This window comes from Heptranchias perlo, chromosome 4 (assembly GCF_035084215.1).
Source record: "Heptranchias perlo isolate sHepPer1 chromosome 4, sHepPer1.hap1, whole genome shotgun sequence".
Taxonomy (NCBI): Eukaryota; Metazoa; Chordata; class Chondrichthyes; order Hexanchiformes; family Hexanchidae; genus Heptranchias; species Heptranchias perlo.
Window position 1 is genome coordinate 47617014 of NC_090328.1, and position 16825 is coordinate 47633838.

General features: G+C 41.6%; 2 protein-coding genes across 2 annotated transcripts in view; one reads left to right on the forward strand and one right to left on the reverse strand.

The window, feature by feature from the left end:
* Positions 1-8832, reverse strand: part of LOC137320909 (protein limb expression 1 homolog) — a 61056-nt gene extending 52224 nt beyond the window's left edge. Inside the window, exon 1 of the mRNA XM_067982898.1 lies at positions 8751-8832. Within this exon, the coding sequence (XP_067838999.1) occupies positions 8751-8832 (82 nt within the window). The remainder of the gene's footprint in view (positions 1-8750) is intronic.
* Positions 1-16825, forward strand: part of LOC137320906 (centromere protein F-like) — a 346288-nt gene that overhangs the window by 34852 nt on the left and 294611 nt on the right. The gene's annotated exons all lie outside the window — the stretch shown is intronic.

The window sequence follows — 16825 nt, forward strand, 5'->3', positions numbered from 1 at the left end:
TAAGTGTCCTGTTATCACATTCTTTATAATAGACTCCAGCATTTTCCCTAGTACTGATGTTAGGCTAACCAGTCTGTAGTTCCCTGTTTTCTCGCTCCCTCCTTTTTTAAATAGTGGGGTTACATTTGCCACCCTCCAATCTGCAAGAACTGTTCCATAATCTGTAGAATTTTGTAAGATGACAACTAATGCATCCAATATTTCCATGGCTACCTCTTTTAGTACTCTGGGATACAGATTATCAGGCCCTGGGGATTTATCGGCTTTCAGTCCCATTAATTTCTCCAGCACTATTTTTTTACTAATACTAATTTCCTTTAAATCCTCCTTCTCACTAGTCGCTTGGTTCCCTAGCATTTCTGGGAAGTTATTTGTGTCCTCTTCCGTGAAGACAGAACCAAAGTATTTGTTTAATTGCTCTGCCATTTCCTTGTTCCCCATTATAAATTCTCCCGTTTCTGACTGTAAGGGACCTACATTTGTCTTCACTAATCTTTTTCTTTTTACATACTTGTAGAAGCTTTTACAGTCCACTTTTATGTTCCTTGTAAGTTTACTCTCATACTCTATTTTTCCCCTCTTAATCAATCTCTTGGTCCTTTTTTGCTGAATTCTAAACTGCCCCCATCCTCGGGCTTGCTACTTTTTCTGGCAACTTTATATGACTCCTCTTTGGATCTAATACTATCTTTAATTTCTTTTGTTAGCCATGGTTGGGCCGCTTTTCCTTATGTGTTTTCGCGCCAGAAAGGAATGTATAATTGTTGCAATTCATGCATTCGTTCCTTAAATGTTAGCCATTGCCTATCCACCGTCATGCCTTTTAATGAAGCTTCCCAATCTATCATAGCCAACTCACTCCTCATACCTTCGTAGTTTTCTTTGTTTAGATTTAGGACCCTAGTTTCAGATTGGACTACTTCACTTTCCATCTTAATGAAGAATTCTATCATGTTATGGTCATTCTTAGGTTTAAGAACACCTTGGCATTATTTTTTTTTAGCATTCATCGTAAGTCCCATCTCATTTTCTGTTTAACTGTAAGTGAGGAAACCTCTGTGTCTATTTGTGCCATATTTACTAATCCCCCAGGTTGCCGATGAAGCTTTCAGAATTCAAACTTATTGTTCTGCTCTCCAGGTAAGTAATCAGATAATTCAATCACTACAGTTCTTCGGATAAAACAATTGAAGAATGAAAAGAGTAATAGAAAGGAATTAAAGTAAGAGATTGAATAAAAAAAGGACAAAATATTACAAAAATATTTTTAATTAATCTTTAAAAGTTCCCAAAAGATTGAAAAATAAATTAAATCATTTCCTACATATATGCAACATTTTTAAAGCCTTTCCATTTATTCACTAATTGGAAAGTAGTACAGTATTACACCATTATTCTCTTCCCATGCATAAATACAAACACAAAAAAACCCTTAGTAGTGGAACTTTTGAACCTTTCTGAATGTCATTGAACAAGCCTGGTAAGTTTTGTACACCTCCGAATTAATGACACCTGTTCTGAATTGCTCAAATGCCATGGAGAAATCTGCGGAATTTACAAGCAACAGTAATGTTGTTTTATCACTTTTGACAGTTTTGAAATGTTATCGCCCTCTTGTATCCTTTTGCAAAAATTTCTATAATTTGAAATAAACACAACAGCTTCCAGAAATGTTAATTCTACTACTGAAATGTTTACATGAAAAGATAGAATTCACAAAATAACGTCTTTTAATTTTTTGTTGCAAAATGTCTGCTTAAGCCTAGCTTTATAGAAAACTCTGATGGATTGCTTTCCAAACTTTTACTTCAGCTTCTGTTTTCCTTGTACTCAGTTTGCTGTTTTCTGAGAATAAAAAGGTGTTCAAACATTCAAAACAGTTCCTCAGAGTTTGTGTCAATGAATGCATCAAATGCAGAATCAGTCAGATCTAAGACAGGACTCTGGCAGTTGAAAAAGCAATATTTATGTATATCGGGCTCTAAGCTTGATGTATGGAAAGTCATAAGTACATATACTGCATATGTTTCCCATTGCTAGCTCCATATTTTAAATCTTAAGTGTTCTGTGATTGATAAAAATGGTGTCCCACTAGTCTATGGACTTCATCATCATTGAATATTAGTTACATAGCAAAAAAATGATGGTGGCTGTTTTTAAAAACACAATTAGCTTTTGTTTCAAAAATATGGGATTCATTCAAAGAGACTCTTTTGTAAGGTTTAGTGCCTTTCGGAGATCAAATCTAAATAACATCCTGCATTACTTATCTGTATCTTGCCATTCAATCAGTAACAAAGTACTGTAGATGACAGTAGGATTGTAACTCTCAGCCAACACCATGCTGGTGTTCTTAGAAGTTTTTCTGCAGTATCAATGGCAGATTTTCAATTAATATTATTTGAAAATTGCAACTTCAGTGTTGAAATTTAGCAATACTAGATATAAATAACGTGAAAAATAAAATATAAAATTAAAAGAAAATCTGACAATATCCCAGGCTTAGAATTTTCATTTCAGTTTAGAATTTGTCTGAGGTTAATCATAAGAAGCTTGAAAAGGTATCCAAGTTATAACTACAAAAAGACTGAAGTGTGTTCAGCAAACCTGATTTTGACATATACCACGTGAAGTTAATCACAAAGGAAAATTGGTTCTTAGTATTTACCAAAGTAAATAGAATGGCTGTTGCTGGAGATAATTCTTCTGGTACAAGTAGCTCTGTCCAGATAACGTTGAGACTGAGCGGAAAATGAAAAATATGGGAACAAATAAATTCTTCCATTAAATCCTATTAAAGCCCTCTGTGGTCAGCTGAATATTTAACTTTTGTACTGATTGGAACTGGTGCTAGGAGATTACGGAACAGCTTTACACAGTTTGGAAATGGATTGCATCAACATGACAAGCTTTTCAACACCAGGAATGAGTTACCTTTTATCTTATCAAGTATTACACAAACAATAACACCACAAAATATGTAGCACACTCAAAGCTCAGCCTTTCTCTGCTGAAGCATAAAGTTGTTAGTAAATATTTCCAACTATATTAATATAGCAGTGGTTTCAAAAGCTGAATGAGACATAAACATTTTTAATCTGTACAAGTAAGAAAAAACTGCAAATGTTGGAAATTGAGAAACACAATCAGAAAATGCTGGAAATACAGACCTAAGTTTTAACAATGAGGCAGGACTTCAGCAGTGGGGGGGGGGGGGGGGGTAGTGAATAAGCAGGTGGGAAACCCGGAAAAAAATTTTGCGCGTGTTCCCGAGCGATCGCGACTCAATTGAAGCCACTTAATTAAATTTCCAGGTTTCGCGTCCTCAAGCTGCGCAGTGGGCGGACTGCGCACCCGTATGACCCAATTTAAAGCCCACTACTTAGGGAGCCAATGCAACAATTTTGAAGGTGAAAGGAGGAAAAGGCACAATGGAACGTCAAAGAGCAAAGCCAGCACCCAGGTTCTCGCACGCTGCCCTGGAGATACTACTGGCTGCTGTGAGAAACAGGAGGGTGGTGCTATACCTACCTGACAGGAAGAAGACACCTGGTTCTGCCACCAAGAAGGCATGATTGGAGGAGGACGAACAGGTCAGTGGCAGGAGCATGGTGCCTCGGTCAAGGCCGCAGTGCAGGAAGCGATTTAATGACCTAACCAGGTCAGGAAAAGTGAGTACAGTTACTGATTCACCTGTATTCTGTGGTGAACATTGCCCCCCTCAGACTGCCCTGTGAAGCCTAATGCATCACATCACTCCTCACACCCACTTAAGGCTCAGTGTCAAGTTACCTTCACTTTCTGTGCCCTCCCCCCCCCCCCCCCCCCCCATTTGTGCACCCACCACTCCCACTCACCCCAATCCTGATGTAATGTGATCCATCTGTCTGATAGTCACCCTCTGATGCATCTGATTCATTGTCAGCCTGACCCAGAGCAATGCATTCATTGGGTGACCCCATCACCCTCACTCACTCACATGTCTGTACTTTCTCCCCTTGTAGGAGAAGAGAGCGCAAAATGCAAGGGAAAGGAATCAGACTGGAGGGAGGACACCACAAATCGTGGCCCTTACAGAGGCGGAGGAGGAGGCCTTGGAAATAAGCCGAACGGTGGAGTGCCTGGCCGTTGGGGATGCCGAGACTGGCATCCCACAAACGTCTGGTGACAGAACTTTAACATCCCTCACACGCAACATGAATTGATGTTATCAATGATTGACCCATTGCACACCTCAGTATGCTCATCGCATCATCACTTTTGCGATGATTCTTAATATGTTCTTTTCCAGGGCCATCAAGGACTGAAGACATGGGCGAGGGCGATTTCTCAGAGGAGCTCCTGCCTCTGAGGGCACACCATCACATCCCAGTGAACCATGCACCAGCGCAGCTATTCATACCTCGGTGGGTCCAATCAGAGAGGTAGTTGGGTTATCACCTGGTGAGTCACTACACACAAGTGAGCACAAGCAGACACTGGTGGTTGGGGTAGCTGTGGAGAGTCCGCGTTGCTGGGCGCACTCCTCTACAAGCTCTGCTCAGCTTGGCATTGGTGCTGAACCCCGGGGGCCATCCTTGAAAAGGAGAATGATAGAGGTATCGACGCGCCTTTGCGACGTACTGGAAGATGTACCATGCTCACTCTCCACAACAGCGGAGAGGATGGAGGAGTCCACCTCCAGCATTAGTGGACTGGTGGCACAGGTAAGTGCGGGAATGTCTGCGATGGAGATAATCACAGCCTCCATTGAACTTCAAGCACGGCTCACAAATGAGTCCATTCAGGCCCTGGCAACGGCCGTGCGGACTCGAGGTGAACAACATTCTGCTGCCTTAAACAGGCAGTCAGATACATTAGCACTGGCCTTACATGGCATCATAAATGTCCTCCAAGCCGTTGTCCAGTAGAGTGGTAGGAGTGATGTGGCTCTGGCCCAGGAGAGGGATGATGGTGAAAGGGGACGTGGAAGTGGGGACCCCACTCAAAGCACACTTACGTCTCACTCAAAGCCCCCCCCCACAACTAGTACCCGCAATGCTGTCTCTCTCCAGATGGCCGAGTCTGCCTCTGCACAGGTGTAGTTGGGGCAGTCTTTGGCAGGGCCCTCATGGGCTCCAAATCCCAGAGGTCGTAGGTTGAAAGCATCTAAGCAGTCAGGGTATGAATCTGAGAAACCAGCCACTACCTCTGCTGCAGCCACAGGGGATGCACCATGCGAAGGTTTTGTAATCACCAGGAGAATGCACAAGGGTGTCTGTTGGAATGTCAAGCTTTTCATTTATATTTGGTTTATGTTAAATGCACATTAAATGTTATGATTCTCACCACCACTGCCACGTCTTGCCCATTCTTGAGTCCTTTTTGTGAAAGTGCCCTTTCATGTGCTTCATCATGAACAACGAGACATGATGCCACTTATTGGGTGCGTTTACAATGGGTGTATTTGTGGCTGTAGGACTGTTTTGTGCAATCTGGTGGGGTGGGGGGGTTGCTGCTGGTGTTGGTGGTGGTCATTCCAGGTGGTCTGAGTACGTGACTGTTGTCACTTTGCCGATCTCCCTATGAAAATCTATCAAATATGAGTGACTCCCTGGCACCATGAGCAGCCAGGTGAGACGCTGCTCTGCCGATGGTTTGCCCATCGTCTGTCCCCCTCCTCCTCCTCGTCTTCTTCAATGTTGATAGCAGGTGCGGCTGCTTCATGAGCACATGGGACCTCATCCACGGTAACCCTCTCTGTTGAGTGATGTTGTGAAGGACGCAACATGCCACGATTTTTCTACACACCCTTGCTAATGCGTACTGAAGGGCTCCCCCAGATCGATCCAGGCACCTGAAGCGCATTTTCAGCATTCCTATGGCTTGATCTATGACAGACCTGGTGGTGATGTGACTGTCGTTGTACTGCTTCTGTGCCTCATTGGTGGGGTTTCTCACAGGTGTCACGGGCCACGTCTGCTGGGGGTATCCTTTGTCTCCAGGGAGCCAGCCCTTAAGTCTGTCTTGTGCAGGGAAGAAGCCGGGATGTTGGACTCGCACAAAATGAAGGAATCATGGCAGCTGTCAGGGAATTTGGCACACACCTGCAGAAACCTCTTCTGGCGGTCACAAACCAGCTGTGCATTGATGGAGTGATATTCCTTTCGGTTGATGAACAGTCCTGGCTCATGTGGAGGTCCTCGGATTGTTACGTGTGTGCAATCAATTGCACCCTGTACCCGTGGGAAACTAGTCAGAGAGTGGAAACCCTCTGCCCTCTCAGTCTGGCTGATGTCGTTGATGGGGAAGTTGACGTAGTTGGATGCCCTGGCAAACAAGCCATCCGTGACTTGTCGTATACACTTATGTGCACACAACTGAGAGATCCTGGTGATGTCACTGGTGGCACCTTGGAATGATCTGGAGGCAAAGACGTTGAGCGCAGTGGTGACTTTAACTGCGACGGGTGATGCATGCCCACCAGATCCAGCAGGGTGCAGCTCTTCATGAAGGAGCGTGCCAATGTCTGCAACCACCTGGCAACTCAATCTGAGCCTTCATGGGCACTGTTCCTCAGAGAGGTCCAGGAAGCTCAGCCTCTGTCTGTAGACCCTCTCACGAGGGTAGTGCCTTCTGCGACCTCGGCCCCTCCCTGCCCTTCTGCAGGTCCTTGTGGCGCACCTCGTCTTGTGGAGCTGCAACTTCCAGAACTGCACGCCGTGCCTGCCATGGATGCTGATGTGCCTCCTTCTCAGATGTCCTGCTGAATACTTCCATTGGCCCCCCATCCTGATGTTGTCAGTTTGAGGGGGTCCAAAATGTAGATAAATATGTGTAAACACAAGAATTCTGATTGTGAACAAAGAAATCTCAGTCTAAACACAAAGAACTCCCAGCCAAAGTTTTGTCTGCGAGAACTGACTGCCCTGCTGCAAAAACTCACCTTTTCTTCACGTGTCAATCACTGGTGTCAAGGTCCAAATGGCTGCCTGCTGCAAATCGCCTCCATTTCTATGTTGTGTTTCAGAGGCCATGGGAAACACGTTCAGGTAGAGTTAAAATCATTTATCTGCCTCAATACACTAAAATTTAATTCCTTTAACTCCTTCAAATACCTTAATTGCCCTTTTAAATGTCAAGCCGACGGGACTTCTAGGTTTCTGAAGCTCGTGCGCACCCAGATGCGTATGGGTGAAATGCGGAATTCAGCAGGTTGGAGCCGGGATCCGTTCCCGCTCCAAACTTTAAAAATTTTTATTGCCCCCCACCCTGCCCCCAACCCACCCGTTCTTCGGGGTTAAAATTTACCCCATAGAGCAGGTCTACATAACAATTCCGTTCTGAGGAAGAGTTTTACACCTGAAATGCTAACCTGCCTTTTCTCTCCACAAATGCTGACTGACCTGCTGTGTATTTCTAACATTTTCTATTTTTGTTTCTGATTTCCAGTTTGCAGTTTTATTCTTTTTTATTTGTACTGTTTGATTTATTGCCTCTTTGCTTCCAGGAATGCCTCCCTTGCAGAAATTCTGTTCTTCGTAATCTTTGTTTGCCTCTTTCATCCTGTTCACCATCATTGTTTGTGATTGTATTTGCCTGAATTCTGTTGTTTTTGTTTAACATCTTTGATTTATTTATTTAAAATAAGGGTAGAATAGTTTATTTGTTTTAATCTTTTGAATCCACATTCATATTACTATCCAATGAATTTTACAGATAGATAATATTATTGGTAGCTGTACAGTTTAACATAAAAAGTATAATTTGTAATGCTCAATTTATTTTGGCTATTAAAAAGAGCACTGCATTATTTGCAAGTCATGATCCCACTTTCAATGAAGATGCAGTTAGGAAAATTCTGTCAGCACACAGTAAATTACAACTGCCATACTTTTGAAGTTCATCGTGTGCACCATAAGGACTAATCACAGTCAAATACCACAAACTTAATTTATGGAGTATCCCTTGGTGCTGGCCAAATGTAGTCCCATATAATTATATAACAGTTATTACTGTGAATTTTAGAGAGCTGCAAAATTTCAGAAATGCAGAGACTGCCATTATAAAACAAATGAATAACAATAACTATCCTTTTAACATGTTTTATATTTCATGTGAGAAATTGCTTGCAAGTCCACCTCAATTGATTTAACACAGATACCCTTCAGGGTGCACAGCAGAACTAACTACCTTTACACAAATGTAAGGAATCTTACAACACCAGATTATAGTCCAACAGTTTTATTTGAAAATAAAACTGTTGGACTATAACACCCCAGTCCATCACCGGCATCTCCACATCATACCTTTATACATACACAGTAGTATTTAGATTACTTTGAAATAAAGTACTTTTTGTTCCAAAAAGTCTCATCGTTGTTTGCACAGTCAGCTATTTAAATAATACTTTCAATGAGGTCTAGGAGGTAAAGAAAACCAGACTGAAATATTGTTCTTGGTATGTGTACAGCTCCATTTCACAAGAATGAGTTTGTTTTAAATAGCAAAAGAACATCAAGAGATAACAAGAAATACAACCAGATCTTTTCACATGAGCTAGCTCAAAATAAATTTGTATTTTTGATTTATTAGTCTTCTAAATATTGAATATTATTACAGTAGAAAGATGTATTATTTGCAAACTGACATGATACAGCATACCATGAGCCCGTGGACTTGCTAAAGTAATTTAGTGTTTGCTATTGGCACATAAATACATCACAATTAATTTGCAATTTTTTTTCAAATGCTGTACAAAGTTTACTCACAGTCTTTAAAGACAAATGCAGGATTTTTGTCAGGCAGCAGTGAGGAGACCACATCTTGCAGAGATTTCAGTCTATTATCCATCTTGTGCCTGTCTTCTCCAGATTACACACATGCAGTTCTCTCATGCCTGAATTACTCTAGCTCTGCACTGAGCTGCTGTGGAAGTGTAATGATGCAGTATGGACTAGTAAGGCTTGTTGTATACATCTGCCAATCAGACATTGAGTAGTCTGAAAAGCCCACCAGGGGTCCTTATCCCTGGCTTGCTCACCATTGTAGTATGGTGAGCTAATTAGCTGTAAAGCTGTCTGACAGGCTTCATTTCTACTGTTTCATCCTATTTGACGTACACACCCACTGACAGACACCTAATCATGTGAAAGAAATTCTTTGCCTGACCCAGCAGTCAAAGACTTTGCTTGTTTCGGAGATTTGAAGCACAGATATGTATTTGCATAGTGGGAGGTGAACACCTCAAACTGCCCATTTAGGATTACCATGAAAGTTAACATCAAAACTTTGCATCTGCAGGAAGGAAAGGAGGGGAGTTTAATAGAAATACAAAATATAACTGAGTTTCATCTGTTACTTTAAGTCAAAAATGTGCAGTGAATTTTCAGTTGGCATAAAGATCGAATCATTGAATCCTTTGCCCTTACCAAAGTAAAAAGCTTTTGTTTCAATAGCTGTCTTCTTGTTGGAAAAGCTGTTGCTGATCTGGTTGAAAGCATAGGCAGCATGGATCACCTCCATTTCATTCTGCACCCCAGACCTCCTGCACTAGATCCGACTCCAGAATGAATGGTGCTTTAAAATCTTTTCCACCCATGTCTCAAAAGTACAAAATGACATCAATTTAGAAACTTCACAGCCTTGTCTGAGGGATTAGAATTTCGATAATCATTGCCTAGAATCAAACCATGACAGTGCTGAATGTGCTCTGTGTTCTTTTTTGAACAGATATATGCAGTATTTCTATTATAGAACTTCTACATTTTTTGTGCAGTTGAGTATTATGAAACAAGTTTAGAGAAATGGAAAAAAGCCCAAAAAATTAATTCATAACTTAGTATGAATAGGATAAAACCATGATAATCTTTTTCTTTAAATTTCAAACAGAAATGCTACTGTAATCAGTCCTCAAGTGGTTAAAGACTGTACATGATACTTTATTTTTATAAATGCAATAATATTGCTGATGTTGATGATCAATTATAAAATAATACTGTTCTGATGAAAGGTCATCGACATGAAACATTCTGTTCCCCTCTACAGATACTGCCTGAACTGCTGAGTGTTTCCAACATTTTCTGTTTTTATTTTATGAAATAATACTGTTCTCCATTATGTCTGCTGTTACATTAACAAACCCCCTTGTCAATAGCAATGCTAAGCATCACTGATGTTGCTGTAGGAATGCAGTCGTCTTTCTCAAAAGAGCATGCTCTGTTGCACAACGTAATAGAACCATAATCCAGTCTTTCAGAGCAGAGCAGTGACTGACAAATAAGGTCTGAGTTAATGTTGTGTTCCTTAGTTAGGATATGTGCTTTGGTTTCTTTATGACTTAACCTTAGGTTTTGATTTTAAGGTCCTAAAATTTAGGTATTCATGAAGTGAAAGATCTGATCTATGCTGTCCCTGAAAATTGGGACAAATTCCTTCCCATTAAAACAATAGCCGCAAAAGTCTGTGGGCCACGATCCTGGTGGTTATACTGAGATCGCGTCCACTGGAGACTGCGGGGTCAGCGGGAGAGCATCTAATTTGAATGGGGCTAGCAGTGTCACGCTACTGCGGGTGCATATCCAGGGCCCATTTACACCATTCAGTCAGAAATTCTGGCGCCTGTCCATCATCAGGAGGGGGTTGCCCAGGTCCCTAACAGATCCCACTGTGTGTCCCCTCAGCTCCCTGTGCAAAGAAGACTGACCCAGGTTTGGTTTTTAAGAGAAAATTTGCTCCTCCCATCTGGACCTTTCTAGTGAGGCCCACTTGTGCCCATCTGGAGCCTGGTAAGCCTCAACTCACTTGTTGTACTAACCTCGGCTCCTATGTTGGGACCCAACTGAGCTGGGAAAATGGGAACTCCTGGCATATGTCTCCTTGTGTCTGCTCCCGGGCCCTCTCCCCTGCCACCTGAGTTAAGGCAAGAGTCCGTTAGAACCCAGAGGAAATTCAGGGCCAATATGTCTAAGCCACCAGATATTGGTGACAGACATTCCTCTGTCTACAGATGGAACAAACCAACCAAGGAAAATAGGTGAATTATATACCACTACACCACAAAGGGCAAAATACTCTAGCTAAATCACAACTGAAAAGGGACATAAAATGGGCAAATACTCAACACCAACTTACCAGATTTGGGACATCAATTGCTGCACAATTTTCAATCCTCACTATTACTTGGCCATTAAATGCACACCAAAGATCATTAGGAAAAATTCTAGGGGAAACAACTTGAATGTCCGAGAGAACTGAAGCAAGGATTGGACACAATCTACTCAATTCCCAGATAATATTGCCACTCAATTGACACTAGCACAGATCAATTTATTGCAGCCCATTTGCTTATAGGATTGGATGGTGCAGGATAGGATAGGATATGGGCAGCAGAGTTTTGGATGAGCTGAAGTTTACAGAGGGTGGAGAATAGGAAGCCGTCCAGGAGAGCATTGGAATAGTTGAGTCTGCAGGTGACAAAGGCATGGATGAGGATTTCAGTGGCAGATGGGCTGATGCAAGGGTGGAAGCGGGCAACGTAATGGAAGTGGAATTAGGCGTTTTTTGTGATGAAGAGTACATAGGTTGAATAGGATGCTGAGATTGCGAACAGTCTGGTTTAGCCTGAGGCAATGGCCTGGGAGGGATGGAATCGGTGGCAAGGATACAATGTTTGTGGTGGGGGCCAAAGACTATGGCTTCAATCCTCCCAATGTTCAACTGGAAGAAATTGCAGCTCATCCAAGACTAAATATCAAAGAAACAGTCTGTCAATACAAAGGCAGTGGAGGGGCAAAGAGCCTGCTTGTACTAAATTTCTCTGTATGGTTCTCTGTACCACTTAATTGCCCAATTAACACCTGTAGTAAAAGAACACACAGAGGAATTTAGTGCGTGTGTATTTATTGTTTGTGTGGTAACAATGCCGGTCAGAAATTATACCTAACCAGATTTTATCCAGCTCTTTTTAAAGAAAAGATAATTGATACAGCATTAATTACTTCTCATGGTAGTCTGTTCCACATAACTGCTCTGTGTAGAAAAATAATTCTTATAATGTCTAGCTGCACTTGATTACGCATGTCCTCTGGTTCTGCACTCACAATACTAAATAGCTTGCTTACATCAACAAAATCCACACCTTGCAGCATCTTAAAAAAAATGGCTGTTTCACAGAAACAATACAGCCAGTTAAATGATCTATCTATCCTCTAGGAGTGCCATGCATTAAACTAATCCTTGGGCTATTGGATGTATATGCAGGCTTTCTGAGAGTTCCTTAAATATATGTAATGTTTGATGTGTAAGCCTTTTTTGGACATCCACTTTTGAAATATATTTATGTAAGTAAGGTTGCAAAGTTATATTCTCTACTATATTTTTCACATTTTCACACAAATGGGAACAGGTTTAAATAAACATTACACTGCAACAGCTATAGGTTAAACGTAATTCTTTTCAAAGCATTTAAGCTAAATTGTAAAGTTGGCATAAATTTTGTGAATCCTGCCATCAAATATTTTTGTAATGTCAGTGAAAAACTAACAATATATGGAGTGTCGACATAATTTTAAACCATCAAATTCTTGTACAAATTGGCATTAAAGGTTTGGAAAATATTTTAAGTCCAATTTGATGAATAAATTTCAAAGACATGAAAACAAGTAAGACATTTTGGTTGGGGATGTTGAGGGCCTTCTTGACATTAACTTTCAAATACCTGAAGGATACATCCTGTTAAAGTGTAGAATGTTTAAAAGACTGCACTTGAAATGTAAATTTGGAACTGTCAGTGCAGTTACTACATAAACCCATTCATGACCCGGGATGACACGAGATATAGCTGGAATCCTGCTGATGATGTATTTTGAGAATATATTAGCCATTGCCATTGCCTGTACCACAAAAGTTAAAACAAACATACTTTCCTGAGAATGAATGTGTTTATGTTTGTGCTGAGATATAGAGCTGAAAAAGTGAGCAAAGATTCACCTTTGAACCTTTATATGGGAAGCTCTTTATTTAGACAGACTCTTTCAATCAGCTGGTATTTATTTTCCAGCTGTCATAGTTATATGGAAAATGTTACTCGCTGTCTGATGATGTAAGAAAGGAAGACAAATAGGAATTTTGTCTGTATCAAAGGAGTAACTTATGGCTACCTTTTCATTTTAATTTGCATGTACTGATGATGATTACTCTGCATAACTATATAAGCAACACTGAGAGAAAGCACACATGTAACCAGAATACACAGCTTTGCTCCTAAGTATATACATAATTTGTTTAGTATGAAATTTTATAGACTTTTCTGTGGGCTTGTGCCAGACGTCGAAAAAGTGCCTGAACTTCATTTCAACTTGTCTCAAAAAATTGGAATTTCTTTAAAAACAAAATGGGGATAGTGGAGTGGAATGGCTAATTATTTTTTTCTCTGTTAATTTGTTCTAATTTTCTGCCCATACTAACTAATCTCCCATGGTGTTGGTTGTGAGCCTGTTGCATGGCTGTGATGTTTAGCTGCCAAGAGAGAGCTGTGATTAACCTGGGCTGTCCCTTTAAGGCTACTGCTTTGGTGTTCCGTTGGGGAAAAGAGGTCAATTAGAAGCTGATGATTGAGGGAAGTTTCTTGTAGATTGGCAGCAGCTTTTAAATCCTTAGCTGTTGGCTTTGCATTTATAGGGCACCTTTAACATAGAAAAACATCCCAAAGCATTTCACAGAGATGCTCTGCCAATGAGTGGAACTAAGTAAGGGCTGTCCCACTGAGCTGGACAAGGGAGAATAGAGGTTAGAGGAGGCTGTTATGGTCGATTGTGTAAAAAGGCTGCAGAGAGGTTGAGGGCTGTTTCAGTGGTATGGGAGGAGTGGAAACCAGATTGGAGAGATTCAAACAGGGAGCTGTGAGAGAGAAAGGCACGGATTTGGGGGTGACAGTGTGTTCAAGAATGTTAGAGAGGAAAGGGAGGTTGGAGATGGGGTGGTAGTTTTCAAGGACAGAGGGGTAAAAGGTGGGTTTTCTGAAAGGGAGGGCAACAGTACCTGAGGAAAGGGAACCATTTACAATGTCACCTAGCATGGGGATCACTGTTTTTAAAGAAAATCATTTTTTTTTGAGCCAGGTTGGAATGATGTTCATCAATATGCATATGGGCAACTTGGTCCCAAGCCTCTAGAGAAGGCGGAACAGTGTGGGTTTCATTACACATTCGTTTTGTGCCTCCTCACACCACTTTAGCTGAGACGAGCAACTAAACAGAAAATCCAGGCCAATATGAGCAAAGCTTGAACAGTTCCAAACTTACATTTAAAGACTGAAATAAGGAAAAGGTTGATAATTTAAGGCAAACTCAACAAACTGCTCTCCCAAAGCAGTGTCGCCAGACGGGAATGTGGGTCAGAGAATCAAGGCTCTTGTGTTACAACTCATGTTTCCATATAGCAAGGCTTTGCTCTGGAAGTGTATACTCACTGAATTTACATTAATGTTCAGTATTGATTAAGTTCAGAGAATGATTGAATTTTTGCAGTAAAAGAAACTAAATATGAAAGACTTTCACATTATGCACTACATCCAGAAGCACCACACATCTTCACTAGCCACTCATAACTCTCTCCTAGCCCTTTTGCAAGAGACAAAAGCACACAATAATAGGGCGAGGGACAGGACCAATGGAGGACCATGCTAGTTGGTGACTCTTACGCAGGCAGAGGAAGAAGCACTTGAGATTAGTGGAGCATGCAACACTGACAGTATTGGAGATGGTGAGGTTGGTGGCTCCACTGAGCAGGGTGACTGTTTTTCACTTGTATCTCTTCATCTACCACAAGCAACTGCACCTTCAGCCAATTTCAAGACCTCAACCAATATGGTGAAGCCTTTCATGTGCTCTTATCCAACTTCTCATGGCCATCCTATCTCTTCTCTCTTTTTTCCTCTAGGTCCTTTACATCATAGAATCACAGAATCATAGAAGGTTACAGCATGGAAGGCGGCCATTCGGCCAATCAAGTCCAAGCCGGCTCTATGCGTGAACAATCCAGCTAGTCCCACTACCCCGCCCTATCCCCGTAGCCCTGCACATTTTTTCATTTCAAGTTCTTATCCAGTTCCCTTTTGAAGGCCATGATTGAATCTGCCTCCACCACTCCCTCAGGCAGTGCATTCAGATCCTAACCACTCGCTGTGTAAAAAAGTTTTTCCTCATATCACCTTTGTTTTTTTTGGCCAATCACCTTAAATCTATGCGCCCTGGTTCTTGACCCTTCCGCCAATTGGAACAGTTTCTCTCTATCTATTCTGTCTAGACCCTTCATGATTTTGAACACCTCTATCAAATCTCCTCTCAACCATCTCTGTTCCAAGGAGAACAATCCCAGCCGCTCCAGTCTATCCACGTAAATTAAGTCCCTTATCCCTGGAATCATTCTAGTAAATCTCCTCTGCACCCTCTCTAAGGCTTTCACGTCCTTCCTAAAGTGCGGTGCCCAGAATTGGACATAATACTCCAGTTGGGTGTCCGAATCAGTGTTTTATAAAGGTTCATCATGACTTCCTTGCTTTTGTACTCTATGCCTCTAATTATAAAGTCCAGGACCCCATATGCTTTTTTAACCACTTTCTTAGCCTGCCCTGCCACTTTCAACGATTTATGCACATACACCCCCAGATCCATCTGTTCCTCCACCCCTTTTAGAATTGTGCCCTCTAGTTTATCTTGCCTCTCCTCATTTTTCCTGCCGAAATGCATCACCTCGCATTTTTCCGCATTAAACTTCATCTGCCATGTGTCCGCCCATTCCACCAGTGTCTATATCCTCCTCAAGTCTATCGCTGTCCTCCTCACTGTTCACTACCCTTCCAAGTTTTGTGTCATCCGCATATTTTGAAATTGTGCCCTGTACGCCCAAGTCCAAGTCATTAATATATATCAAGAAAAGCAATGGTCCCAGCACTGACGTCTGGGGAACACCACTGTACACCTCCCTCCAGTCCGAAAAACAACTGCTCACCATTACTCTCTGTTTCCTGTCATTTAGCCAATTCTGCATTCATGTTGCTATTGCCCCCTTTATTTCATGGGCCGCAATCTTGATGACAAGCCTACCATATAGCACTTTATCAAACGCTATATGTTTTGAAAATCCATATACACCACGTCAACTGCATTGCCCTCATCGACCTTCTCTGTTACCTCATCAAAAAAATCTATCAAGTTGGTTAAACATGATTTGCCTTTAACAATTTCGTGCTGGCTTTCCCTAATCAATCCACACTCATCCAAGTGACTGTTAATTCTGTCCCGGATTATTGTTTCCAAAAGTTTCCCCCCACCAAGGTTAAACTGACTGGTCTGTAGTTGCTGGGTTTATCTTTACACTCTTTTTTGAACAAGGGTGTAACATTTGCAATTCTCCAGTCCTCTGGCACCACCCCCGTATCTAAGGACGATTATGGCCAGTACCTCCGCAATTTCCCCCCTTACTTCCCTCAGCATCCTAGGGTGCATCCCATCTGGACCAAGTGACTTGTCTATTTTAAGTACTAGCCTTTCTAGTACCTCTTCTTTCTCAATTTTCAGCACATCCAGTATCTTAACTATATCTTCCTTTACCGAGACTCTGGCAGCATCTTCTTCCTTGGTAAAGACCAATGCAAAGTACTCATTTAATACCTCAGCCATGCCCACTGCCTCCATGATTAGATCTCTTTTATGGTCCCTAATCGGCCCCATCCCTCCTCTTACTACCCGTTTACTGTTAACATGTCTGTAGAAGACTTTTGGATTCCCTTTTATGTTGGCCGTTAGTCTATTCTCATACTCTTTCTTTGCCCCTCTTATTTCCT